The following is a 27148-nucleotide window of genomic DNA, read 5'->3' on the forward strand; positions in this document are numbered from 1 at the left end:
AAGCGCAATATAAAACGTATCATTCTTATTCTTATTTCCGGGAGTTTTTATACACTTCTATTGATGAATTGTGTTTTGCCGCCATCGCGCTTTTATTTTGACAGCGCCAGCCGGAAGCGCCGTGTGCCGCGCTTCCTCGAGCTTTCCGCCGGTTCAGCCCTGCAGGAGGAGTGAGAGAGAGAGAGAGAGGCGACAGACAGACGAGCCGCCGACAACATTTGGACCTTCTCTGACTTCTGGAGCGCTTCTCTAACTGTTTGGACCGTAGTTTTTTTTTTTTTTTTAATTCCCACCATGACACTTTTAAGGGAGCGCTGCGGTACCAACATTTTACCGGCCGGAGAGCTGAAGTGAGAGAAAAAGGGGAAGTTGTTGTTGTTTTGGAGAGGATAAAGGACAAAATAAACCCATTAAAAAAAAGAAAGAAGTGACTTTCTTCTGTCAAGTTCAAGGCAGCTAATTTCATCTTTGTGGAGGGGCATGGACACCCACGTCAAGGAGGGACAACTTTATGTGCAGCATCAAAAGTTTGGGAAGGTAAGTTCTAGAAAAAAGCTGTAATTTGTATTAGTGGGACTGTTGCGTTGACAGGAATGAGTCAGAAACTGTAGCCTGTGATCCCATAATGAATGTTTCTGCACTAATTTAACATGCAAATTAGAAAGCAGCATAACAGGAACATACAATTTGAGGTTATAACAGTACACACAAGTTAGCTAAAATGCCTAATATTCACTGGTAGCTAGCACCAAGTGTGATAAAGCCACTTTATTGTCCTTCCTGCTCATCATAAACAACCAAATAAAACCTTTTAATGCCAGTTAAGTGAAAAACAAGCCACTAAAAACTTCCTGGGACTTTGCATTTAAAGGCGTTTTAGTGTCTGATTAACTCTTAAAAATCTATTTAAGTCACAAATTAGTGAGGCTAACTCTGCAGCGTTTGTCAACAAATAGAGCACATCCTGGTGCAATTACAGAGCAGATAAACCATCTGTACCTGCACAAAGAGAAACCTATTGACGTGCTTCTCTGGTCTGACCTTGTTTCTGATGTGGTGGTTTGGAGTAAACCTGCTGTGCATGAATGCATCTAATGCATCCAGACAGCCCCCGTGCACTTTGTAGCATCCAAAATGTGAAACTAAAGTAGATTAAAGCAATTTCTTCAAGTAAACTAGGGCAGGCAAAGAGAAAGAGGAGAAGGTTGTTGGTCGTGTGTGTGTGTGTGTGAATGCTGGTGACAGTTTTGAATATTTTTAGCCTCATTGTGATGTGACTTTCCGCAATTAACATCATAAAAGCCTGCAAAGTGAGAACAACAGAGCAGGGAAGTTGAGACAAACGGATCTTTTCTTCACAAAGATGGCAGACACACTTCCACTTCATCTTCACACCATGCATTCGGTGTTGCCAAGCCACCTTTGCGTCACTTTTGACTTTCAAAGTGACTCACTTATAGTGTGATAATACCCGTGTGTCTGTGTTTGTTTCCGTCTTTTGCATCCCTGCAACCTTCACTGTTGGTCTCAAAGCACCGCTGGATAAGAGCTCAGTTACTCTTAAAGATTTGTAAGAGGGTCTTTGTCTCGGTGTTTCTCTCTGGTCATATGACATGGACCAACAAAACATTCTGGTCCTGTTTCCTGCCCTGAAATCACCGCTTCACAATACATATTCATACACCCAGCGCAAGTTTCAATGCCTTTTATGATCGGTTTCAAATAGAAAACGCCACTTTTTCAGAAACAACACTTTGTCTCTGCCGAGTCGAGCGACAAGACAACAGAAGCTCCCTGAAGGAGATTAAAAAAATGCACCAAAGTTGAAAAGAGTAGAACAGGAAGCTGAATGTTGGCTGATCTGAAAGTGTCGAAACTGGTGTGAGGTTTGTGAATTACGCAATCGCTCGAGCTGTCAGTGGACATGCACTCACATACGCTGATAGGTTCGTTTCCACGTGCACGCATGGAAAATGTGACTCAAGAGCGCAGCGGCAACGTCCGACCCGAGTTTCTGTTTCAGACTCTTGTTTTGTGAAGTAATGGCCCTTTCTGCATGATGCCGGGACGTCAAACGTTAAAGCCGCGGCCACAGTTCATACACGTGTTATCTACAGCGCATGCATTAAGCTTTTATACTGTAGCTAGACTGACTTGTGTATTGCTGCTTGTCCCCAGTATTGTAAACCATCAGATCAGTTTATGGACCAGTATTAATGGCGCAATGGGCATATAAAATGGCATTAAGTATTTTAGTATTCATTCCTTAGTGGTAGACTTTTGAAGTAAAATGAGTGGAGAATTGAGAGGTGATTGACCTCTAGGCCACCAAAACACCACATCTTGATGAATTATTTACGATAACTGATGCTAAAATAGTCATTGTACAAGCTCATTAAATGCAATTCTTTCATAAAATCTTACAGATTTTTAAGAAAAGGGTGCCCCTATAGCTCACCTTGTTGAGCGGGTGACCCATGAACAGGGGCTGTAGTTCCCCGATGCAGCGCTCGTGGGTTCGACTCCTGCTCATGACCCTCTGCTGCAGGTCTCTCCCCAATCTTAACCCCCCCGTCTGTCTCTACTGCTCTAAATAAAAGCAAAAAGCCCAATATATATATATATAAAGTGTTCAAAATTCAGCCCAAGATAAACATTGACAGGCCTGCCAGCTAGAAATTGACAAAATGTCGAATAAAAATCAAAACGGCAACCTTAGGTAGTTTTCTCATGTTGCTCAGTCAATGTGTACATTTGAAAAGCCCAACATTTTAAGGTTTCAAAATGTATTTTATGACATATCTGTTAATTTTAATAATATGTGAACTTCAATGCAGGAGAGACTTGATGTTTTCTGCAATTAAGTAAAAAAAAAATACCAGCAAAAATCCAACATCTGAAGTCAATGTAGCCAAATGACGCTGAAATAACCAGATTGTACGTTGCTGATGTGAGTTAAGCCTAAAACACACTGGATCTTACATTTCGCTGACTGTGACACATTATTTTGCGAAATTCAAACGAGTGTAAACTCTCTGTTACAAATCTTAAATTTCAAATCCACCCCGAGATAAACCCGATCGTGACATGTAGGTTAAATCGTCAAATTCTAAAAAAAAAAAAACCTCCCTTAGCTCCACAGAAGTCATTATACAGAACATCTGCATTCACGGGCCGATTACTACGCGATCCATAAACTAAACTTCACGTCAGCTGAGTGCGCCTTCAATGAAACTTGGGAGAAATGTGAAAAATTCATAGCATTTTAAACACAATGCCTGTCAGACACTCCTACAGGACCAACGTGCTGTTTCTGTTCAGCTTCAAGCATACTGCATTGTAAAGGTATTCACAGCATCCGAAGCACGACTTACGTACTCCATACCTCCGTCTCAGCTTATCAGACTCACATCTGAACAATGCTGACATGTAAAACACATATTTGCAGTAATGTGGATGTTTGGCAGCTTTTTGACTGGCAGCTGAGTCTGTTATGTACACAGTAAATACAGCCTCAGTTATGATTCTTACATTTTCTGCTCTTGTAATTACAGTTTATTAAGTTGTACAACTGTCATCTATCATTCAGCTTGTGGCCAAAAGTTGGGAAGCAAAAAGATTGTGTGCATGTTTTCGTGGAGAGTCGTGTCTGTGCACTGGCTCATCATCCACACACATTCAGATTCTAGATGTTTTGTTCACCTGCACCCTGGAGCTACGAAAAGCGATTACATTGGCAGCTGTTTGCTAAAAGCTGCAGAGGTGGGCACGGCACTGTGGTTGTTTCCTTATCAGCGCTAAAGACTGCTTCAGCCAGGAACTAGCCGCCACTTGAGCAGACGGGGTGTGTCAGAATACAGCAGAATTACAAACCCTGAGGCCACTATATCAATACGGCAGTGATTCATGTCTGAAGTCTACCTCACGGTTTAATGGATTTGTGCTTCTCGTTTCTCCGTTTGTCCGTCGCATGCAGCGTCTGAGATGCTGCGTCGTATTTCTCAGAAGCAAAACACAAGAAAATCTGCAGAATGAAGAAGTAATTTGACATTGGAAAGAGTGTAATTCTTCGTAAATAGTCTGCAGCAGGAGCATTTCCAGGAAGACTAGCATGTTTTTGTGATTTGGTGAGAAGACAGTGTTGAGTTCATGAGGGCTCTAATAGTTGGCAGTCATCCATTATCAGTTCTAGTCTTCTATACGTTTTAGCCACATTTAAGATTTTCCTCCATACGATGTCATATCCTCCTATTTATACAAATAACCGATCCGTCCTGAAAAAACTGGCATGAATTAACTGGACGAGCATAATTTCTGTTACTTTCGAGAAAAAAGAAAAAAAAAAGTTTAGTTTCCAGCGAGGCCCTTAATAGACTCGGAGAACAATGCTTTAAGAGACTAGGCTGATTTTCTGGTATCTTCCGATGAACACATTAATCTTTTTGATCAGAGTGCAGCTTTGGTTTCCTCTCCTCTGGGTCACATTGGAGCATTTCAGTAGGCGTGGATATTATTTAGATTTTACTGATTCTCTTTCACATTCTGCTTATCATTTCCTGTTCTTATCACATCCTGGTTCAAAGTCTTAACAGATTATTAAAAAAAAAAACAACAAAAAACAAATATTTGTTCAAAGCAAAACCACCCTTTTTCTGCAGATTTAAACAGCTGTAAAATCAATTTGTCACGGATGACAATGGGCTTTGTATTTCTGTGTGGTAATAAGATGAGGGAAAACTTCACGTTATTGACCATAGGGAAAATCTTTATCTAAAAAATATTTTTTTCCAACCACTTACTGGATGTTCTCTGCAGTTTATACATTTTTATTCACTGTGGGCTCATTTTTCACTGCAATGTAAAGTCCTGCACCTCTATGGAAACAGCCATGGCTAGAAGTAGAGAGAAGTTACAATGCCGTAAATCAGTAAAAAGTAAAAACGAAAGATGGCTTTCTTTAATTGATACCAATTCTGGAATAAACAGTGACCACATACTACAGATAATTAACTATTCACATTATGCTCAGACGAAAAAGTCGCCGAATTTTGTTGGTCTCAGCTGATTTAGTCGTGGCCTCGATCTAGAGCAAACGGTTAACTTAAAAAATCAATGAGACATGTAGATGAAAGTTATTCTGATACAAGATCCCAATTTTAAGTTTAGATTTGGTTCATTTTCCTGATCGAACGGCACGTCACAGATGAGCAGTTCAAAGACCACTGGAAAGTTAAGTTACGGTTCTTTGTGTTTTTACATTTTCTGGCTCTCGTAATTGGTGTCATTTTGTCAGATTTGTGTCGACAGCATTCCTTTCAAACCTGTCGGCAAGTTTTCGAGTTCAGAAGGTGAAACAAATAGATAAATACGAAATCATTGTATCAGTTAATTTATCATTAGAAAATAAGCTGGCAACAAAGGTGGTAATTGATTAACTGTTGGAGCCTTTTTTTTAAACGTAAAAGAATATCAAACAGCTGCTGACTCTAGTTTTTCAAATATTGGGACGTTATTATGGACATCTTTTACTTTTTATAGACGACATAATTGATCCAGAAAATTCTTACTCAGTTACAAAAGCATTCACAGCAGCTGTACTTGCAGGTGTGTAACTTAGTTTCTACATTTTGCTCCTGTGTCATTTTTAAGAGTTTGTACCGTTGGCACTGTTCTGTTCTGGTGTTGTGCGCTTGCTCGTCACAGAGCAGCAGTACCAGACTTAGCACGCTGCATTAACACAAAAGTAATTATCTGTAATTTAGTGGATTGTTTGGAATGGGTTAGCGTAAAACAACAGCTTATTTAGAAATTTGAAAGTAGTTTGCTGGGAGTTTGTTTTTGCAGCATTGTTTTATTCAAGCTTGAGGTTGGTTTCCGATTCAGATAGTCAACACACAGCCGTCCTATGAGTCCCGACGTCTTCGGAGGTTTTATTTTGTGGACGCAGCAGAGGATTGAGGTCAGGGCAGCAAACCTGTGGTCACAGAGCTGGGCTTCCTCTCTCGCCAACACTTCTCTGTTTGTCTCTTGCACACACTGCTTCTGTTTTTCTTCTGTCTCCCTTTAACTCAACTTAACGAGAACAGACAGGCTCTGATGCTTGCATGCTTTTAAACAACAACACACAGATAACCGCGCACACAGCCCCTGCATGTGTCACTGTCTGTGGCCAGTGGGAACCTGGTCGACTGGTTTAGTCCTGCAGCATCAGGGCAGTAAAAGAGGAGCCTGTGTTTCTGCACCGTCGGTATGGGTAAACATATCTATCTGAGAGGCGGCGTCGGTTTTACGTATGATTAGAATCTAATAACTGGAGTTACAGTTACTGGAATCGCTTCAGAGTCAAATCTCAGATGAAACTTATTTTTCGAGCAAGTGCATGAATGTAATCCTAATTAGAAATATGTACAGAAAACGGAAAATGTGTTCTGCTATGAATTCTGAATGTGCAGGTTTGACGATGCGACAGAATCAGCATCGGCTTTGATGTGTAAAATGGAATGATTTCACACAAAAACCTGCCACTGTGTCACCGTCAGTGTTGAATGACAGGAAGAACAGCTACCTTGGTCCTAACAGCAGGTACATTTTCCATTTAGTTTTATCTACTTTTGTGAGAATCCATACAGATAGATCATTTCTGCATTAAATAAGACCCCCATGTTTAAAGTGACAAATAAACAGGGAAGCCACAGTGTGTCAAACCTGCTCACTGGTATCTATGTACAAGTATTTCATTACTTCTGCTGGGCTGGTGCAGCTGATAGTGGAAACACTGTTCAGGAGGGAAGAAGTGAATGTGTCAACAGTGAATGTGAACCAGTTTTGATGCTAATTATTTTAGCTTTGCAAAGGGAAGTGTTACCTTTTTTAAAAATGTCCATTTTTAGCCGTGACAGCTGTCATACGGATCAGTCTGATAGTTAAAGATATGGATTATTTTTTCCACAGTGACGATGAGAAACTCACAACTCTCTCTTTGCTGAGCTGCGCCTGTTCTTGCTAACGGGCGGGACATCATCGAGGAAGTTTCTCTCTCTGTCATGATCTTTTTTGCATAATTTCCACTCCGTGTAATACGGGCTGATAACAGTCTGTTGCCTTATATGGACCAGCTGTTTCACATGCACACACACAGACACACACACACACGGAGGTCTATATTGCAAAAGAGTTCGAGTTTCACACCCTGTTCACGTATACTGCACAATGACGTTTGTGTTGACCTAACATGCGTGGCTTTTTACAGTCTCGTGCGCAGCTACAGATGGTGTCCAGGGAATAATAACAATACAAACAGCTGGACATTCACATATGTATATACACACACACACATATATATATTGAGACACCTGGATGCAGAAGAAGGAAGCAAAGAGAATCCTGGGTAATGACAATCCCACGCATTTCCTGTCCTTTCTGGCAGTTAATTTTAAGGGCTGGAGCATGCACATGTGCTGACTTACGAAACCTTGTGAGTGTGTGTGAGTCAGAAAGGGATGAAGCTGGCTTCCATTAACGCATGCCATGCACCTCCGTCATGACAGCATTCGTTCAGCTCAATCAGTTATACAGCCCAGTATCGCAAATCACTTACTTAGCTTTACAATCCGTACAGCATGTGACACCCTCCGTCCTTAGGCGTTCGATTCATATGGGGAAAAAGTCACACATTAAGAGGAAACTGAAACCACAGGAAGAGCAACCAAAGACTCTGTGGATAGCAGATACATACACCCTGTGGCTACCGTTGTGCCATCATGCAAATACCATAATTCTACCTTTAGCCTGTCTCTTATTTTCATGCTGGGAATGATAGTGATGACATGACGTGTTGTTAAAATTCAACCAGCACCGAAACCCTTTACTACAAAGTAAATATACATTTATTTCAGTACAGTTTTACTAGAGCGGTTCCACTTTATGCTACTTTGTGCTCCTACAATACTTTCGTAAGTTGGAGTTTGTAGTTATATTGCAGTTTAAGTTTATACATTATGATGCACTGTTATAGATTAAACTATATGGTGAAATCCACTTAAACCAGCCACAATAGTAAAATGCTATTTGTGATTATAATCTAAGCTATAATATGTCACTCACACGGGCCACAACAGTTTTACTTTGGACACTTTAAAGTCTCTTTTATGCAACCATGTATGTACTTCCCCTTATGATTTTGAATGCAAAACTTTTACTTGTTGTAATTTTTCTGGTGTGTCATTAGGCAGCTTTCCCCTGCAGGAACTGGCGTGAAGGTTTACAGGAACAGCAACATAATTGGCCCTTTCAGTCTTTGTGTTTGTGGTGTAGGATCCGACAAATAGTAGTTACTGCATGTAACTCCAGTTTAATGAGAACACAGGAAATAGAACAATTCAGAGTTTGTTATTTTAGGGTGAATTTTACATTGACGATGGCACTGCTAGAGAAAAAACTGCGACTTAACGAGGACATCAAGAGAACCTATCAGCATTGAGACGTGCACGTTTGTATTTCCTGGAATAATAGGTCCATTTCTCTACTGAAAATGGCGTTGAATGAGGTTCTACACGGGCGGTTCTTGCGAGTGGAAAAGATTCAAGCTGCCCTAAAGTGGCCCACAGGTTCCTGCAGTGGAAAACGATCGATTGTAACTTTTCCTGAGGCGTAGCATCTGAGTCCTTCATCCACATCGATCACCACTAACAGATGCAGCAGTTGTCCAGTTGGTGGATATGTATCTTGGCAAATATGCAAATAGTTATTACAACACATAATGTTTTTAAAGGCTTCATTTTTATGTGTTTCAAGATTAAAATTCATTTTGAGCATTTATACTTTAGCATGGGCCTCTTTTATAGAACACATTTTGACATTTCACAGTAGAAAAAGGAAAGATATAAGTCATTACATTTGATTTCTTTTAGCTGCTTCAGTTTAACATTCTGTTACTGCGCTACTGGCTCACTGTCACGGCTTATGCATAAATAGAATAAAGCCATTGTAAATGTTATGAGCATTTTAAATTAAATTAAATTTATTATAAAGGCCTGTTGTACTACTGCAAATATCCAGTCCAAGCCACAAGGCTGAAACAGCCAATTTTGAATAACTATCTCCAAAATAGTGCTATCTGTCACATATTGGGCTGCAGGTCTGTTGAGCTCCATGTGTGTTGTTAATTTTCACAATGCACTACGTGATTGTGTTAGTTCAATATTATCCGTCCAATTAAAAAGGACATCTCATTAATCAGGGAGCATTTGAGGACCTGCAGTTTCAGAGTTAGTGTTTCTCATTCATCATCTCCATTAGCTGGACTTTCCCTGTGGGTTGAGGGATTTTAAAACCGCTGACCTTCCTGTGACAAGCTCAGCTTTCTGACTGTCACGCAGCATCCGCCCTGCTGAGTAAATGGAGGGAAAGCACACATTCTGCGGAGAAATGTAACTGAGATGAGGGAAGGAAAACATACACAGAGGGTACAAGTGATGAGTTGGATTTCCAAAATATATGTTTTCACTTATTGTGCCATGTAGTTTACTGTAATCCAACGCATTTCAGTGGAATGACTTCTCTTGCATTGTGTCTATAGTTAGAACCGAACATCTGGAGTCCTAAACACCTGCTGTGTTTCTCATTGTTCAGTCCTGAGTGTCATGTTGTTTGTCCTCATAGCGGAAGAGATCATTTTTAGCTCTTGTTTCCTTACTGCTGCCCTCAGGGAGAAATGACAAACCTGTCACCTAGTTTTGAACAGGTTCATATTTCAACCTATATGATGCCAAAGCACACAAAAACCTACACATACGTAAAACTATTTAATTCTGGGGGGCTTAACATTTAAACCTGAACTGAAAATTATTTTCATTTCGCAACACTGTTGAAATACATTCAATGTACTACACTAATCATCTAAAAGCAAATTGTAAAAAACAAAAACAAAAGAAAAAAGAAAAAAAAAGCCCAGTTTCTGCTTTGATTTTGTGAGGAAATGGTTCTTTTCTCTATGAGTAGCAATGACTAATGCTGTAGCTGTGGTCCGCTGATGCTGACTGAATGTGGAGAAAACGATGGTGTGCAACACATCTGACTCAAACAGCTTTAGATTTACCACCACATGCCGCCTACATTAAGCCTCAGTCAGGAGAATAAGCACAAGAAAGACCCGAAAAGACTGTTTTGACTCAGATTTTCAACGGACTTCACCAGGACTCCTTTCTCTTCATCAGTGTTTAATCATCTGTGGCCAGCTCTGCGTCTTTTGCCTTTTCATTTATTGCTGTATGATTAAGCCACATGCAAATTTTTGTACCCTGTCTTAACGGGTGTTAACAGGAAGGATGCGTTGCAGAAAAAATGAAGAATTACACGATTTGCCAATCAGTCATTTTTTCTGTTCCTACCCTTCTAGCCTGAACACCCTCTTCTGCAACTTTCAGTTTTAGCTTGAACTTAACCTTTTGACATTAAAGGCTGGTATGAACTCTAGAAAGAAAAAAGGTGTGCTGCTCACAATGTGTGGTAAAGTTAATACCAGAAATATATATATATATAGTAGAACGTAATCAAAGGTCTACAAGAAAACAGGGAAAACATTTTAAATTTTGTAACTAACATGAAAACTTGAAATCAGCGGCAAAACTGAATCAAAACTAAAAAGCTGCGAGTTGAAAAACCAAAACAATGGGCTAAAGGAGGCTAAAATGCGAGAGATGCTGAATGGTCATTTTCAGTGGGTGCGTCTTTTTTCACGTTACACCGATTTTTTGATGTATAGGAAAGAAAATCTTAGTGCAGATTTACGTTTTCACCGCAATAATGCCCATCCATCCCTGTTCTATGACATACAACACCCACACCTGCTGCCAATCTAGAAACGCCAATTAACCATTAAGCTGTGAGGCGTCACTGCTAACTCCTGCACCACTATGCCTCCCCCAAAGTAACATGTCCTCCTTTTCCCCCAATCAGAAATGGAAGAAGAACTGGTTCGTCCTCTACCCTGCCAGCCAAAACGGCATCGCCCGCCTCGAGTTCTACGATGCGCCCTCGGGCGGAGGAGGCGGAGGCGGCGGAGGCTCGGGAAGCGGGTCCAATGAGAAAACCAGGAAGCTGGACAAGAAGATCATCCGCTTGTCAGAATGCATTTCCATTTTGCCGGCTTTGACAGAAAGCTGCCCCAAAGACAACATGGCAGCGTTTTGCGTGGAGACGAATGACAAGATGCACATGTTCGCTGCAGAAAAGAACGCCGCTAAGGACTGGATGGACACCATGTGTGACATTGCATTTCAGGTATCTTTACACTGTTTTCTTTGCTCTCCTTGTTGTGTGTGTGTGACCAATACGTTCATCGTAGTTGCTTTAGGAAATAGAGTCTGCAGTATGTGACTAAGAGTGGGTGGATGTGTTTTTAAGGCTTCCTCCATGTGTGTGTTTGTCTTTTGCTCTATCCACAAAATGCTTCTTTGCACTCACTGTCTCTGCTCTTTGGTCTACTGAACATAAATGTGACCAGAAATATTTACCCAGTGAAAGATAAAACTCCTAAGTTTTATGGAAAAAGTAAAAAAAAAAACAAAAAAAACTGCTGCTTTAAATTTAGTTCAGCCATGATGCAGCCTGATGCTTTTTCTTTGTGTACATATCTTCCAAATGTTCCCACATGCCCCTGGAGTGTCTGTGCAGGCCACAACTTCTATTGTGCGAGCCGACACACACACATAAACATGAACATAACACATATTTGCAGAGAGGAAGCCAGAGGGAGTTTCCAGGAGGAAGACTTCATCCGCTTCGTTCTCTGTTGCACACTCAGCCTCTTTAACTCTTCTCTCACTCTTTGCCCACTTTATACTTCAGTAGCAGTCGATTCCTTTTGTTCGCACAACACATACACCAACTGCTGAATGGAAACATCTGGGCAGAGTGTGCTATGACAAATCCTAGTTTGGTGTCTTTCTCAGCTGGTTGACTGTCCATGTCTGTGTGTCTGACAGGGTGGAAGTGGCAGCAGCAGCAGCGCTACAGATTCTAATGGGGGACCGCAGGACCTGCAGATGTCTGAAAACCTCATCTACTACTCCAGAGAGGAGGGTAAGGACACTAAGTAGTCCAGTCTTATAGTTTCAGGGTCATAGATAAATAAAAAGTAAGGTATTTCACTTAAATCTAAGTTAAGACTTTCTTGGCGATGTTTTTTGAAGACCAACACCTCTGTCTTTGCAGTGAATGAGTTCTGGGTGAGCATTCAACGTACAGAAGCATCCGAACGTTGTGGACTTGCAGGAAACTACTGGCTGAAAGCTGAAAACGACATCTTGATCCTGAAGGAGCCAAAGACGAAGAGGAACATTTTGGTGTGGCCGTACAAGCTGCTGAGGAGATATGGGAGAGATCGGGTGGGTGCCTGGTGCCCGGAAAAACACTCAAGAGTAATGAGAAAAATCTTTTCAGGAACTAGAAATGGGTTGATATAACGCGCCTAATAGGTACATGGAGAGGAAGTTTACGTGGTTGAATTTCAGGCCTGGCTGCTTGAATGATCAGACCTCAGAAGTGCAAATAGAAACAGCATGTATACCTGTGGTTGGGTTATCGACGTCACAGTTTATATTTAGATTTTGAGCCTGTGGTTGCTTTTGTATCACTTTGATTCTTCAGAGCTCCGGATTAGGACCTAAGACTGACAGATGACCTTTATGTGTGTCTGGTTTGTCTGCACAGGATGCTTATTTATGCCTACGTCAAGACTGAAACTAAGTTTGAAGATGTCTGCATACATTTGCATGCAAGACATAGAGAAGAGAGTTGATCATTTCTGCTTTTGTGAAAGAGAGATGGCAAGAATTAGATGTCTAAAAACAGTAAGAGTGAAAGTAGAAAATAAAGTAGATAAAGGAAGTATGCATTAGCTTCACTTACATCAGACCCATCTTGCCATTTATATTTATGTTGTCACATACTTTACCATAAAATGCATTCCAACATTTAACTAATCTTTTCTTCCCTTCTTTCTCAGGTGATGTTTTCTTTTGAAGCTGGCCGGCGCTGTGACTCAGGCCCCGGAAACTTCACCTTTGAGACCAAGCAGGGCAACGAGATCTTCAAGTTGGTGGACCAGGCCATCCAGTCGCAGAAGGCTCTGGCGGAGGAGCGTCACCTCAGCTGCCCCATGAACTTTGATCCAGAGTGCCCCGCGTCCCTGCAGCACATACGCAACGCTGTTCCTGGTGGTGTGACGACGGGAAGCGGAGACAGCAGCAGCTGCAGCAGTCGGGAGGCGGACGGCGATTCGGGCGGCAGCAAACCAGGCTCGGCTGATGGTGTGCTCGGAAAGAGAGAGGGAGGAGATGGAGGAGTAAGGGGGCAAGGAAGTGGAGGAGGAATCAAAGGGAGGAGTTTACCAGAGCCTCCAACAATGTTGGGGGTTCTGGGAGGAGGAGGGACACCTCCACGGTCTCCTAGAAACCATGCAGGGAAGGTTGTGTCCTCAGCTGATGAACATGCAGGTCTTTATTCTGAGCCAGCAGATTCAGTCCGTCTGCCTCTGCACAGCGCTGACTGCCTCTATTCTGACCCAGTGGACAGCATCAAGGGTCAGAATCAAACCAGCAACCCAACCACCCCACCAGTGCCCAATCCACGCCTCCGACCAGTAGGAGACGACAACTCGGGAGGCGGTATCCAAGATCATCATCACCACACAGGCAGCAACCACAGGAAGCCACCTGACCTGTACTCACACGTGTACGACCGGATCAGCCTGGAGCTGAACCAGAAAACAGGCGCGCTGAATCTGAACGGAGCTACAGGGGGAGGAAGAGGTGGAGGAAGAGGGGTCAACAGTAACAGGCGACCCCCAGGAGGTCAAGCAGAAGGTGCCTCATCGCTTCCAGCTTCTCTGGAGCATATATACGATGAACCAGAGGGCTGCGCAAAAGGAAGCATCAGCTTGCCTCCAAGCTCAGGGATGACTATTTACGATGAGGCCCGTGCAGAGCCTCACAGCCAGAGGAGGCATGAAGAGGGGGCGGCTCCATCAGGACCGGAGGGGAGCTACAGCACTCCTACTCAGGGGAAGCCGTCGGAGCCCCATAGACACTCTCCTCCACAGCTGGGCCTGAGCCGCGGCACACCACAACCTCCGACACCCAGGTGGCCCAAACCCGTCACTGCTCCCAAGCCGGGAAAAGGCGCTTTTGCTCGAAAGGAGCCGGTGCCGCTGCCCCCTGGGAAACACGGCGGCCCTGGCAGTAATGTGAACAACAACAACAACATTTGGGGTGATGGTGGAGAAGGGAGGGAGCTGTACAGCAAAGTGTCAAAACAGAAGCCTCTTCCTGCTAATTTGTGGTACAGCCAGCACCATCAGGCGCGACTGAGATCACCTGATATCATCTATGACAACCTGGGAGATATTTGACGTTGCTCTTTGTCTACGACGCTGAACGCTGTGTTCTTCCAGCTTTTGAGAGGACTAAGCACATTTTACATTTCTTCCATCTGTGGACTGGAATAATTATTTGAGACAGTCGATTCATTCGGAGTGGATTAGCTCACAACTATGAGAAAACCACATTACGGCTGCATTTTGATACATGGAGTGCAACTATTGTAGGGCCACCCTGTGTGTGTGTGTTTGAGAAAGAGAGAGCGAGTGTTTGCATGGTCAAACCCATAATTGGCGTACCAAGCCACAGTGTGGTTGGAGCCAGCCACTTCACTTGAACACACACACACACACAAACTGTATGGCTTTGCCAGAGGGACCTCGGCCTACGGGCTTCACTTTAACAAGCTGAGAGAGTGGCTTGGCTCGAAAAAGTCTGCTGTGCTTATGAAGTGACTGGGAAACATGTTTTTGCGCTGCTGCTTTTCTGTTTCTCTGAAATATGAGACAATGTGACAGCCAGGAGTCATTACTGGACAGGTTTGGAGTATCTCTGAGACTTCACCAAAAGGAGCTGATCCTTTTAAGTTTGTGTTTTCTGGACTGACTTATTGCCTTAAATCCTACTGATACTAGGAGATTTACTTTTTCAGCCCAGGACACTAACGTAGGACGTGGTTGCATCTTCGGAGCCAGCATTTGAAGAAGAAATCAACAGTGGTGGCACTGTTTTGGAGGAAGCATGAAAAGTCGGACTTGGGTCTTGAAACGGACATAAAGGGGTCGTAGGGTCACATGGTTGTCTTATGGTCAATAAATCACAAGGGCCACTTCCTGCACAAGATAATATTTTTGGAATTTTGTTATGTTTATGTATAGAAAAACTAAATATGAAACTAATCAATCCCCGCAATGTGCTAGTATGTATGTGTCAGAAACAGCTGTGCTGTGTGTAAATATAACTAATAATAAAGTGGATCTATAAACTTTAAATATTTCTTCTAAGTGATCTTTAAACAAGAGAACTCCCTTAATTGCTACATTCGCACGTCCCCGTCAGCGTGTTTGTCCTGCCAGGAGCCAATCAGACGCTGTTATTCCTGTTTAAAAGACTTTTCTGTTCTGGACCAAACAGGACAGTAAAACAGTCTGACCTCATCCTAAACTTCTCTCCCTCTGCCACGCTCTGTTTTTGTTGTTTCAGTCGGTTTCCAACCACTTAATCACACTGTTAAAGCTGAGCCGCAAGAAACGAAACAAAGATGTTCTTTCTTGCTTTCTTTTCTTCCTTCCTTCCTTTCACCATCTCTGCATTAATTCTGTTGTTCGGTTGCTCCGGTGACCGCTAATGGCGGCTGGTTTGTGTCGGACACGCTGTGCATTTCAACTGAGAGAGATACCGTAAGAGGAAGGAATACAACATGGAAACAGAAGAAAGAAAGAAGGAAAAAACAGCTAATTGACATTTTGAAGAATGCTGGAGAGGGAAGGGAACACGTCGGTGTTTATCCTGAGCTGAGGATGACGAAGGAATGAAAAGAAAAGCGGAGAAAAGAGATGAAAAAGATGCTGACATGATGAATGCTGGCTGGATGAACCTGTCTGTGTCTGGTTGGCTTACAAACAGGTACAGACTGTTCCCTTCACTGCCGCCGCTGCTCTTTATCCCCTTCATCCCTCTTTATCCCTCTCTTTTTTCAGTCTTTATTTCCTCACCTGCTGCTCAAGTACTTTCTGGGCAGGAATAGTAACTGGATTACATTTTAAAAGTACATTTCCTAACTCTCCTAACAACTCTCTTTCTTTCAGACAGAGTGAGGGAAGAAAAACAGAAAGTAAAAGACCAGCGGCAAGGTTCTGTCTTTGTCATTAAACTCTGGGTGAACTCAATGGGAAAAAAAAAGCCCATGATGGGGAAAGGGCACACACACACATGGCGAACAGTACATTGTACTGTTTTCATGATGTCAACATTTTCTTTGATATGGGTCAACGCTTCCTCATTGGAATATTCAAAACAAGCTGTTTACTCATTTACAGCGTGTGTTTGTGTCGGACCTTACACACATCCTGGTCATAAAGTGGAAAGCAAATGGCAGTGACCTGGATTCCGGCTCCTGTTTCAATGACTGCTTTATCTCAATCTCAATTATTCTTGAACCATTTATTTTGCATTTTATACACGCAAACTGGAATTTTCCTCTCTGATATTTTACCGTGATACTCAGGCAACTATTTAAATTACACATAGTGGGACAGAAATGGCTACAAGGGAGAGTTAAGAATGTAATTTTAGAATGCAAATTGTACTGGACTGGTTTTGACTTTTATATTGAAAGACAAATAAAAAATTGATTTTGGAGGCCATTTGTGAACCATGTGAACATTTTTGGATATAACAGAATCCAACAGGAGAATAACAGTTTATTCTAAACCACATTGGCTTATCTTTCTTTATAAATAAAATGAATTTTAATGACACATTGGAATAATATTTTCTGTTCACTTTAACACTTCTTCTTCTTTTTATTTGTCTTTCTTTACTCCTATAGTTTTAGGTGATCTTCTGCTCTGTAAGACAAAGAATGTAAAGAGGACGCAAACTGGCTATTTTACAAATGAAGACAGTGTTAAGGAAAAACATCAAATTAGGTGTCAACTCTAAATGAGATTCAAAGTTTCTGGGGTTGATCCACTCAACACTATTCTAGCAAAGGCTGTTTGTTTGATAGCAGAGGTCAAGGGTCAGCGGGAGTGATGATAAATGCGGCACGTGTTAACTATCTAAATACGCAGAACTAGGATTGTGTGTGAGTTCGATAAGTTAGATTTGTTCTCTCATGTTCTGTCTCCGTTCCTACTCCGTAACTACTTAAACCAATCAGCCCCCATTCTTTCCATTCATTGTAATTCTGACTCGTTTCCTTTCAGAACCCCGACACCTCTGCAAGACGTAGAATATTCACATAATCACTTTCTTTCACTTGGTTAAATAAGTGAAGTAAACTTACATCTGTCTGTTAAATATGAAGCCGGTTAGCTAATCTTAGTCTAAAGACGGGTGAGAGGAGGCGAACGGCTTGGTTCTGTCCGAAGGTAACAAAGTCGATGTAACAGCATCTCACAAAGTGACTCATCATGTCTTAATATGTTCAGAAAGCTGTTAAAATAACACCTTGTGGCTTTCGGGTGTTATGTGCTGTGCTATTATTTGGACACATCTAAACCAGACTCTAAAGCTAAACCAACTGCAGCTTCCTATTTAAAACACACACACACACATATAAGAGATGCAATTTTAAAAGCTTTTACATTTTCAATACAATAAAATTAATCATTGGCACGACACGCCGACCGATTCAAGAATTGCACTGTAAAACTAGAAACGTTTCAGATCGTGTTCCTGTGTGACAAAAAGCTCCTCTGTACTTTCTGTCACCTCTTTTCCGTCCTTCTTCACATTTTTCTCCTCATCTGTTTTGACCTTTCACACATCTGCAGAACAGCTCAGCTCACACTGTGTGTGTGATTGTTACAGGAAAGTATGTGTGAAAATGTGCAAACAGGTTGTGTATCGAGGTGGGACTGGGTGTCATGCATGCATTACTGCCATGTCAGCTTGTTTGCATTCATGTGGAGGTATGAAGTGTGGCAGCCTTGTGCACAAAAAGCCAATCAGAGACTTCAGAGTTTCAGATCAACTTCTGTGAGTTTTTGGAGAAAAGTCTAGTCAGTATGCACCACGGTAATATTTTGCAACAAGATATATGACACTAAAAGTGTCACGAGTTGCTGATTAACATCATAATGTCCAGTATAGACAGATATGCTGTCTTTATGTAACAGACACGACTCGACTTGTATGTGCGTGGGCGTGTTTGTGCGCCTTTTCTAGCAATATGACTCTCTCTGGCCAGACAGTTTTATCTGCAGGTTTGAGGTCTCTACATTTGTCCACATGCAGACGCTGCACAAACACACGCAATCGTCTTTTATCGTATCAGCCTTCCTGTCCCCTTCACTGTCTATCCTCAAAATCGTGTGACTCTCTCCTTCCTGTAAAGGTCTCTGGCTCGACTGTGCATTTAAAGGTCAAGTCAGACTTACAGTAAGAGAGCAGAATCGGTCCGACAACAAGAGGCACTGAAACTAGGTTTTATACAAACAGGTGCTTTTGTCGATACTGGAATGTTTTCACGTGGTGGGAAAAAAAACATCTCTTTTCTTAAAAAATGAAGACATTGCTTTTAAAATGAGAAGTGATCCTTAGTAGTGGCATGATTGTATGTACAATGAATTTGTTTAATAAATGTACGAAAAGAGAGAGAAACTAAAGGAAAACAACTTCCTGGTTTCGCAGTTCAGTTGAGAGCAACAACACACAGGTATCCAGTCAGCTAACATCTGTCCAACTGGCACATCAAAATGACTACTTTTCATTCCCTAGGTATAAGGTTTGCTTTTCCTGTGACCCATGAGAAAAAGGATGAACTCTACTCTGATGCAGCATCATGTAATGTGTAATAGACCGCTGCTATCTGTGACTACAATGAGTGCGCCTTCAGGCTGCTACACTGCGTTTTTAAAACTAGAGAAGCTGGTTCACCAGCTCTCTGTCTGACTGCTGCTGAGGCAGACTGGAGCTTTGACTGCATGGTTTCGATGACAGATTATCACTGTGGCTGTAGTCATGGCTGCGCTTTGACAATTGCAGTTCTACCTGTGACACATTAGTTTTTAATGTGTGTAACACTGACTACAAGCAGCGGTCGCGTGTTTGCAGGGATGGCTGAGCGGTATATTGGTGTCACTGTATGGAGTGTGGTGGTAGCACATCTGTCGCAGCACCACTGCAGCTGGATACTGTGTCTGCAGAGTCTTTTATTTAACTGTAGTAGAAGTGGACTGTTCATACGGATCAGAAGGACTGTAAAGCATATTGCAAAGGAATGCAAAAGTATTCCTTCAAAACATTTTGGGGGTTTAATTGGTCGTTTGACGCAAATAAACACAAGCAAATCGGCATTTGAATTTTACTGCACAACATTTTGCTACTTAGGGGCTGTAAAGCAAGCTGTAAACACAACCCTGACATAGTACGGAGTTATTATGACGACTGAACGAGTTAGAGAACAATCGCCAGTTTGCACTTCTACCAAGAAGTTAGAATATTCTGAGCAACTCTAAATCCAATAGTCACTCTCCTTGAGCTCTAGTTGGTTCACTACAAACACAACAAAGCAAAACATCTGACTGACAAACATAGCTGATAACTTTGTCTGCTTGCTGTGTGGTGCTAAGCAGGCGGCCTACAGTGGGCTACTGAAAACAAAATTGAGGGAAAACCCTAAAACCAAAACAAGAACGATTTAGCATCATCTAACAAAGCGTTCAAGCTAGGAATCCCTAATATCTCGCTCGTTTTGTATTTACTCCTCTGACATTTATCGTCAAGGAAATTTGGTTTGTCAACATCAACATGCTTCATATTCATTGCCAGATGTGACGACGTTCCCTTTCAAACCTGTCAGCTGCACTTCTTAATATAACACAACGTTGAGCTGCGTTTCCTCATTCTTTTAAAGATTGCGGGTACATGTAATGCAGACACCTTTCACTTGCGCATATCTGACAAGGATTTGTGCGTCCCACCCTGAGACGCTATCTGAAACTGTCCGGTTTCCTCTCGTGTTTGCCTCTGCAGACCACCAGCTTTTATTTTTAGCTTTGCGTGGGCAACTCATTCAGTCATGTCTGTCTGAGGTGGAGCTTCATTCACTCTTTCGCTCGGCTTTCTGCGCTACCTAAAGGAAATGACAGCGTCTAATTCACATTGGCGTTCCACTGCCTTGAAACTAAACGGCATGCTTGAGCAAGTGGCCGTGATTGATGGTTTCAGTGATTTTGCGAGCTAGCTGAAGTGATACCTGTGTGCTGCATGGCGAGAGAGTTACCACAGATCTAACTAAGTTCATAATTTTGGTGCATTTTGTGAGCAGACTTGCTGATTGGAGCTGGTTTTCCGTGTGATTTAGGGACATGCAAACGAGCAAATCACATTTTTAAGGCGTATGTAGGAGGAGAGACCTTTCAGATTTCTCCCACAAGGATTATAGTTCAGGTCCTGTAACCTTCTAACTTCACCTCCTCACTTCCTCGTCACGAAGATGCACTTCCCCTTTCAGTTCTCGCTAAGAGCTGCTGCTGGTAAGAGAGACGATTATTCTCTGCCTGTATCTGAACTGTGAATCTCGTGTGTGTATTCCTGCTCTGTTCTGCTGTGTGTATAGTATAAAAGTCCTGTATGCAGAAAGGACAATTACAGGAAAGAGACAATGCGTTACAGTCTGAGAGACACACAGAGAGTCTCAAACATTTTTTTTTCTTTCTGTTATGCAGATTGCAGCATAAAAAAAGGAAATGGAACATTGAGAGTAAAGCAGGAAGTCACAGCACTAATATTATCCTGACTCAGATATAGGCGAGAAAAAATATTATCGCACTTCTAGACCGCAACATCTTTTTATGGATGGAATGGAAAAAAAATGCAAAAAGGACATCTGAGTAGCTTTCGAGAAAAAGACAAAAACGCAGACGAAACAATAAAGCAAGCGTGTCAAAGTGGGAGCATTACTGTCGAGAATCCTGCTCATGTTGACTTAGACGCAGAGACGCGTCTGCAGAACGAGACAAAACAGAGCAGTGAAAGGTCACTTCTCCACCCTCAGGAAACGATGAATCCAAAGTGTAAAAGTAGGAAACAAACTCTCTCCTGCAACAGCAGCGACTGAGTGATCACTCTGTCCACACTGAGCGGTGATCGAAACCACCCTGCTGGTTCCTTTTTATGTAAAACATCACTGACTTGACTGATTGGTAAATGTGAACTTATCGTACGGACAGAAACTTGTGACACCAGAAACTGAATCTGAATCATTTATATTTGAACTTGTATCGCTCAACTTGAATAACTGTAATGAAAAACTGAATCTGAATCATTTAAATTTGAATTCATGGAATTGAAACGATATTCTGAGAAACCTGTAACTGAACATGATATTTTGAAATTGGATCGAGTTAGACTGAAATTGTATTTTTCAACTCCCCACATTCAGTTCTCACAATTCAAATTCTCTCCGGGTTCTCCGGCTTCCTCCCACACAGTCCAAAAACATGTTGAGGTCAATCGGTGATTCTAAATTGTTTGTAGGTGTGAATGTGAGTGTGCTTGGTTGTCTGTCTCTAAGTGTAGCCCTGTGACAGACTGGTGACCTGTCCAGGGTGTCCCCCTAAGTCAGCTGGGATAGTCTCCACCCCAGTGAGGATTAAGTGGTGTATAGATAATGGATGGATGGATGATTCAAATTCAATTTCTGGTGTTATTAGTGCATGACCTCACCTTGTTTTTGGTTTAGAAATTGCAGGAATTTGATTTCCTGCTATTAAAACAAGTTTAAAAATGATAAAACCAGTCTATCCATTTATTTCATTATTGTGCTGCCAGACTGCTTTGAAGGAAAAGAGACGCCAAACTTTTGTTACTCCTGTCAATATTCTTCACTGAACTTCCCTTTCAAGATTCACAACACAGTTCCCATGCCTTTCTTTCCTGCTAAGGTAACATTTTCTGTCAACATTCACATGATGACATTACTTGAACCCGTTCTGAGCGGCAGCGTCGTTAAGAGTAATAGTGTTACTAGCTGACCTACATTAGTCAGTAGCGTGGTGCTACAGCAGAGCTTTCAGTACAGTCTGAAATTAAATTAAGCATTAGTACGTGACACCACCACGGAAGTTTGCTGCCTTCAGATGGGGTCGTGGTTAACGTGTTCATGAGAAGACTTCATATGAACACATCACTCTTGGTGGTTTTCACGTCCATGTCAGTGGACGTTTTCTAAAAACTCTTCATAAGTCGTGACATGTTTGCTTAAGTTTTCAGAAATGTCAAAAGCCATGGAACTTCATCAGGCGGGAACTTAATATCTTGTATTTCATAGCTGTGGAACGACCTTGTCTGTTCATTGTGATTCTGCCTTTCCTGCGTTACCTGCTCGTGATCTTGCTAAATGGTTAACCTCAGTGGCTTCGAGACCCTAACACGCTGCTGGTGTCGAGCTGCGGTGTTCTGATGGCACATCTGATGTTACCACTTGAACAGCAAACACTTAATGTATAAGACTTCCTATAGCACAAACATTAGCTCACGAGCTCCATTTGGGGGCCGCAAAGCATGCATAGCCAACGGTGCAGTGTGCAAATACCAGTAAGCAGCTTGTGAATGGCTAACTAGCTAGTTATGTCTTCTTCACTGTCTCTTAGCAGCAAATGAACAAGACTAAAGTATCCAGATAAAAGGCTTAATAGTGAAGCAGTCATGCGGCACTGTTTAATCTTTATCTTTTATTATTATTGTCAGTAAATCAATCAAGTATCAAAGGGTGTAGTAAATATTACGTTAACATTGCCTTTGCTTTTCTAGTTGTAGGAGGCTGTATATTTAGTACAAGTATCCCACAAGTAGATACAGCTGAAACCAAATATTTACATTTTTACACCTTTTTTTTCATAATGTGTGACATCAAATCAGACTAAACTTTTCCTGTTTTAGATCAGTTTGGATTAACAAAATCGTTTCTATTTGCTAAATGCCAGAATAATGAGAGAGATTTTTTTTTTACTATTTTCTTCGAAGTCATAAGTTCACATACACTCAGATGCCTACTATTCGGGAAAGCCCAGGTGATGACGTCATGGCTTTGGGAGCTTCTGATAGGTTAATTGACAACATTAGCGTTAATGGGAGGCACACCTGTGGATGTATTTTAAGACACACCTCAAACACACAATCAGCCAAGATATGAGGCAGAGACAAGAACAAAGTCAACGTTTTGGAGTGGCCATAACAAAGCCCTGATCTCAACCCTGTAGAAAATTTGTGGGCAGAGCTGAAAAGGCGTTTGGAGCAAGGCGGCCAACAAACCTGACTCAGTTCCACCAGTTCTGTCAGGAGGAATGGGCCAGAATTCATCAAACTATTGTGAGAAGCTTGTGGAAGGAAACCCAAAACGTTTGACCCAAGTCATACAGTTTAAAGGCAACGCTACCAAATACTAAGGAAATGTAAATAAACTTCTGACTATGAAGAAAGTTTTTAAAAAAAATCTCAAAAAAATTCTCTCTGTCATTATTCTGGCGTTTAGCAAATAGAAATAATTTTGGTAATCTTAACTGACCTAAAACTGGAACAGTTTAGTCTGATTTAATGTCAGACAGTGAGAAAAAAAAAGCTGAATATGTATGCTTTGTGTCGGTTCATGCTCATGTACCGTTCCATACTACTATGAGTGTGTGAACCTGCGGTATGATGCTAGCATTCTGTAGACAAACCGGTGGGCGTTGAAATGTTAAAGGTGGTTAGATGTCCTCTTTTCTGCTACTGCTGCTTTATCTAACAGAAATGTCACCATAACATACCTCCCACCAGGTGCTATTTTTATTCAATAACTCAGATCATGAACAGAGTTAAACGTACAAATCTGAGGGAATAATAATTCATGACATAAATATATAAATATCTAGATCACATACAGCGTCCTGAAACTGCTAAAATATCACCTAACAGATTCTACAGAGAACAACCCAAGTCCTTTGTAGCTCGGACAATAAGTTAGATTAAAACTGGTCAACAAACGCGGCGTGAAAGCCAAACAGGAACATGAGCGAGTCAAAGCTGTGAGATAAGGATGCTTGTGTGGTGGAGTCATAAAGAACAACAATGAACAAAGAACTTTGTCAGAGAAAAGCTGCAGCTTCGGGTCAAAAACTTGTCAAAACCTGAGAACAATCTCCCCGACCAGCGACACGCTTTCTCTCGAATTCAACTCTGAGTGAATTTTCGAACACAAACAATCACACTTTTGTCAGCTGTCGGTCGCATCCCCATCAATCTCTAACAGTTGTGACATTTAACGAGCAGCGCGTCCGATAGCGCTCGAGGTCAGTCGGGGGGAACTTTAGCTGCAGCCCTCTGACCTTTCGTTGGGGACAGAGAGGCTGCTGTTGTTCTATCTGAACAAATTTACGAAATTCGCACACGTTGACTCTCGGAGCTGGTGTGGATTAAACAGAAAAGAGAAGATGGAAAGGACAGAGATGTGGGTAAAATGTCAGCGGGGAGTTTTGAAGGTCCGGGTGAATTCTCCTCAAAGACAAAAGCGCCGTTGTGGTTGTAATTTGTGAATGCGGAAGTCCTGTGACATCACAGCGTCATGAAGTCATTTGCCACTGGGTAGTCCCTAATGTTATAAGGTTCAACAAGGGGGTGGAATGGCGGGAGGCTGATTAAGCCTATGTATGAGTGTGTGTGTGTGTGTGTGTGACGAAGCCGCTTAGCGAGGAATAAATTAACAGCAACGATACTGTATGTAACTGACCAATATCTTCGTCTGAATATGAGTCATTGTCTGAATGTGTGTAAATGAATCAACCAGTGATGACATTCGGTGAACTCAAATCAGCCTCTCAGCACACGCTCGCAAACTTCAACGGAAACTTTCCCTCATCGCAAAGTTGTCACATTCCCTATTTAAAAACACGCAGGAGATTTTTATCACTTTTCTCTGTTCTTCTTCCATCCACCCCACTCGTGATGCCTTTCAACCCCCAGAAAGCGAGCTTGCTGTGGGGGTGAAGGAGAGCAGAGAGGCCCCTCTGTCTGCCGCTTTATCCTCTGTCTCATTAAAACAGTGAAGCTGTGTTCGAACCGGGGGCTCAAGGGCAAAACCAAAAAAAGGAATGTGCATATGTGTGTGTTTGTCTGTAAGTCTTTATACTGCAAAGAGCTATACAGTAAGTCGAGTTCATTATGTTTTGTTGCTAGTTTCTTTTTGACTTGAGGTTTTTTACCCCGGGTGTGTTGCACTGGTTGTTGTCACATGCAAACAGGGCTTTTTATACATCAGTCAGCTCGTAATGTTCCTCTGATCTCCCACACCACCCACCCTTTGTTCTTTTTCTTATTACTTTCCGTTTCTTCCTTCCATTTTTTGACTGTCTGAGGCCTCCATTGTCCTGCTGTTTCCCTTCTTTTCATCTATTCTCCTGGTTTTCGTTGTTTATAGTGTGCGATTTTCAACTTTTGCTGTCTCAGCGATCTACAGCCGCTTGAAGCTTTCCTTTCTCACACAAACGGTAAATTCAGTAATGCGTTGAGAATGAATGGAGATGAATGGAAGTGTCAAAAGAGCCACCCAGGGCGTAGCGCAGCATGTTACCTTGTCTGTTGTGTATATTTACGTGCAAATTAGTGTGTATCTTTCCCCTCTTTATAAGTCGTTAAAGGCTTTATGAGCTGCATGATTGCTCACAAGCTTCACAATGGAGACCAATTAGCCAAATGTGTGTGTTTGAGCTTCTGTGCTGACTAAGCTTTACCGGTAATCACTGGAAACCCCTTTGAAGTGGAAGGTCGGGGTTGAAAAAAAAGTGTGTGTGAGTTGAGGATGTACTCACTCTCTATGTCACCGTATTGCTTTCTCATCTCACCCTCCTCCTCCTGTACTGTTCTTACTGTACTATCATAGAGTTATCATTGTCTTCTTCCTGTCTAGTAGGGGTCGGGGCCCGACGGCCGCCGCTGAGGAAGCTCAGAGCTGGACGGGAGGCCTTCGCAGGAGGAGGTCCCAGGGAGGAGGAAGAGGAGGCGAAGGAGGAGGAGGGCAGGGGAGCCACAGTGGCTCTGACCTTGCTGCTTGTTCCCAGTTGGCGACCCTTGTTCTGTGGCTGAATGGAGACAAAACACACTCATTCAGTGCTGCTTAAAATGGATTTTATGCTCGACACTTGAAATACATAACACAGAAAATAAAAGTGTCATGAGCCTTGAAGGCAAGAAAATAAATAATGAGATAAAACAGAAGGCTTTGACGGAGGTACAGCGACACAGATAAAAAAAGAAGAGGAAGCAGAGATGAACAAAGCAAAAACATTATGTTCAGACTTTAGGGTTAAGTTCTACTGCAGTGGATGAAAAGAGAGCATGCCAGAGAACAGAACAAAACAGACTGAATGAACATTTTCTCTGTGATGGCTGCTGAAGTGAACTATTTGCATATTTTAGCAGCCTTATCATGCCTGGTGAATCACTCCGCCAATAGCTGGCATCACAACTGGCCTCATTTCATGTAAAACATAACAAAAAAGGATGAAATGCAAAGTTTTGTCGGTAAAATCAGTAAAAAAGGGTTCCAGTATATTATGAGTTATTTCCAGGATCTTGGCCTGTGCAGTAGTCAGCACATCTAAATATTATACCTGAGAAGTTTCCGCTTGATTTGTCACCTAGAAAGACACCGCTTTCGGTTAATGCCTCATGTAGCAAACACTAACTTCTCTACACATTTAAGGAGTATCTCTTGTGGTAGAAAATAGTTTTAAATACACTTTATCTTTACAAACGCTATCAAGTCACACAAAGTCCCACAGTACGGGCCTGTCAGCTTGTTTAATCGGCGTGCATGAGTCACTATGAAAACGCAAAAATAAAACATAAGAATGACTCACAACATTATCTGTTTCAGTTTAAAAACTCACAGTTACCATTTGACTCAAAGAGATAAAATAATCACCATGAACGGTTTAGTTTTGGGTCCACATGAAACCAGGTTTTCACTCAACGTTAGCCTCAAACGCATCCTTCTATGTACCAGTTATAATGGTTGTGTTACACTCAGTGGTGAAATATAACTAAAAGCATGATTTACTGAA

At 42.0% G+C, this 27148-nt stretch overlaps 2 protein-coding genes across 2 annotated transcripts in view; one reads left to right on the top strand and one right to left on the bottom strand.

Moving 5' to 3' along the window:
- Positions 1-178: 178 nt before the first annotated feature.
- dok1b (docking protein 1b) lies at positions 179-15370 on the top strand. Its single transcript, XM_008286882.1, has 5 exons — positions 179-537; positions 10957-11280; positions 11985-12081; positions 12214-12386; positions 13007-15370. Exons 1-5 carry the CDS (start codon positions 481-483, stop codon positions 14408-14410), a joined length of 2055 nt encoding a protein of 684 aa, XP_008285104.1. The 5' UTR covers positions 179-480; the 3' UTR covers positions 14411-15370.
- Positions 15371-25948: 10578 nt separating this feature from the next.
- Positions 25949-27148, bottom strand: part of m1ap (meiosis 1 associated protein) — a 49012-nt gene continuing 47812 nt past the window's right edge. Inside the window, exon 11 of the mRNA XM_008286883.1 lies at positions 25949-26164. Coding sequence (XP_008285105.1) covers positions 25949-26164 — 216 coding nt within the window. The remainder of the gene's footprint in view (positions 26165-27148) is intronic.

Source organism: Stegastes partitus, unplaced genomic scaffold, assembly GCF_000690725.1.
Source record: "Stegastes partitus isolate 25-593 unplaced genomic scaffold, Stegastes_partitus-1.0.2 Scaffold474, whole genome shotgun sequence".
NCBI lineage: Eukaryota > Metazoa > Chordata > Actinopteri > Pomacentridae > Stegastes > Stegastes partitus.

Excerpts from the sequence above, each read along its gene's own strand:
- dok1b (XM_008286882.1), top strand. The coding sequence starts at position 481 with ATGGACACCCACGTCAAGGAGGGACAACTTTATGTGCAGCATCAAAAG. Across the intron at positions 538-10,956 it reads AGCATCAAAAGTTTGGGAAG|AAATGGAAGAAGAACTGGTT; the intron begins GTAAGTTCTAGA and ends TCCCCCAATCAG. Across the intron at positions 12,082-12,213 it reads CTACTACTCCAGAGAGGAGG|TGAATGAGTTCTGGGTGAGC; the intron begins GTAAGGACACTA and ends CTGTCTTTGCAG.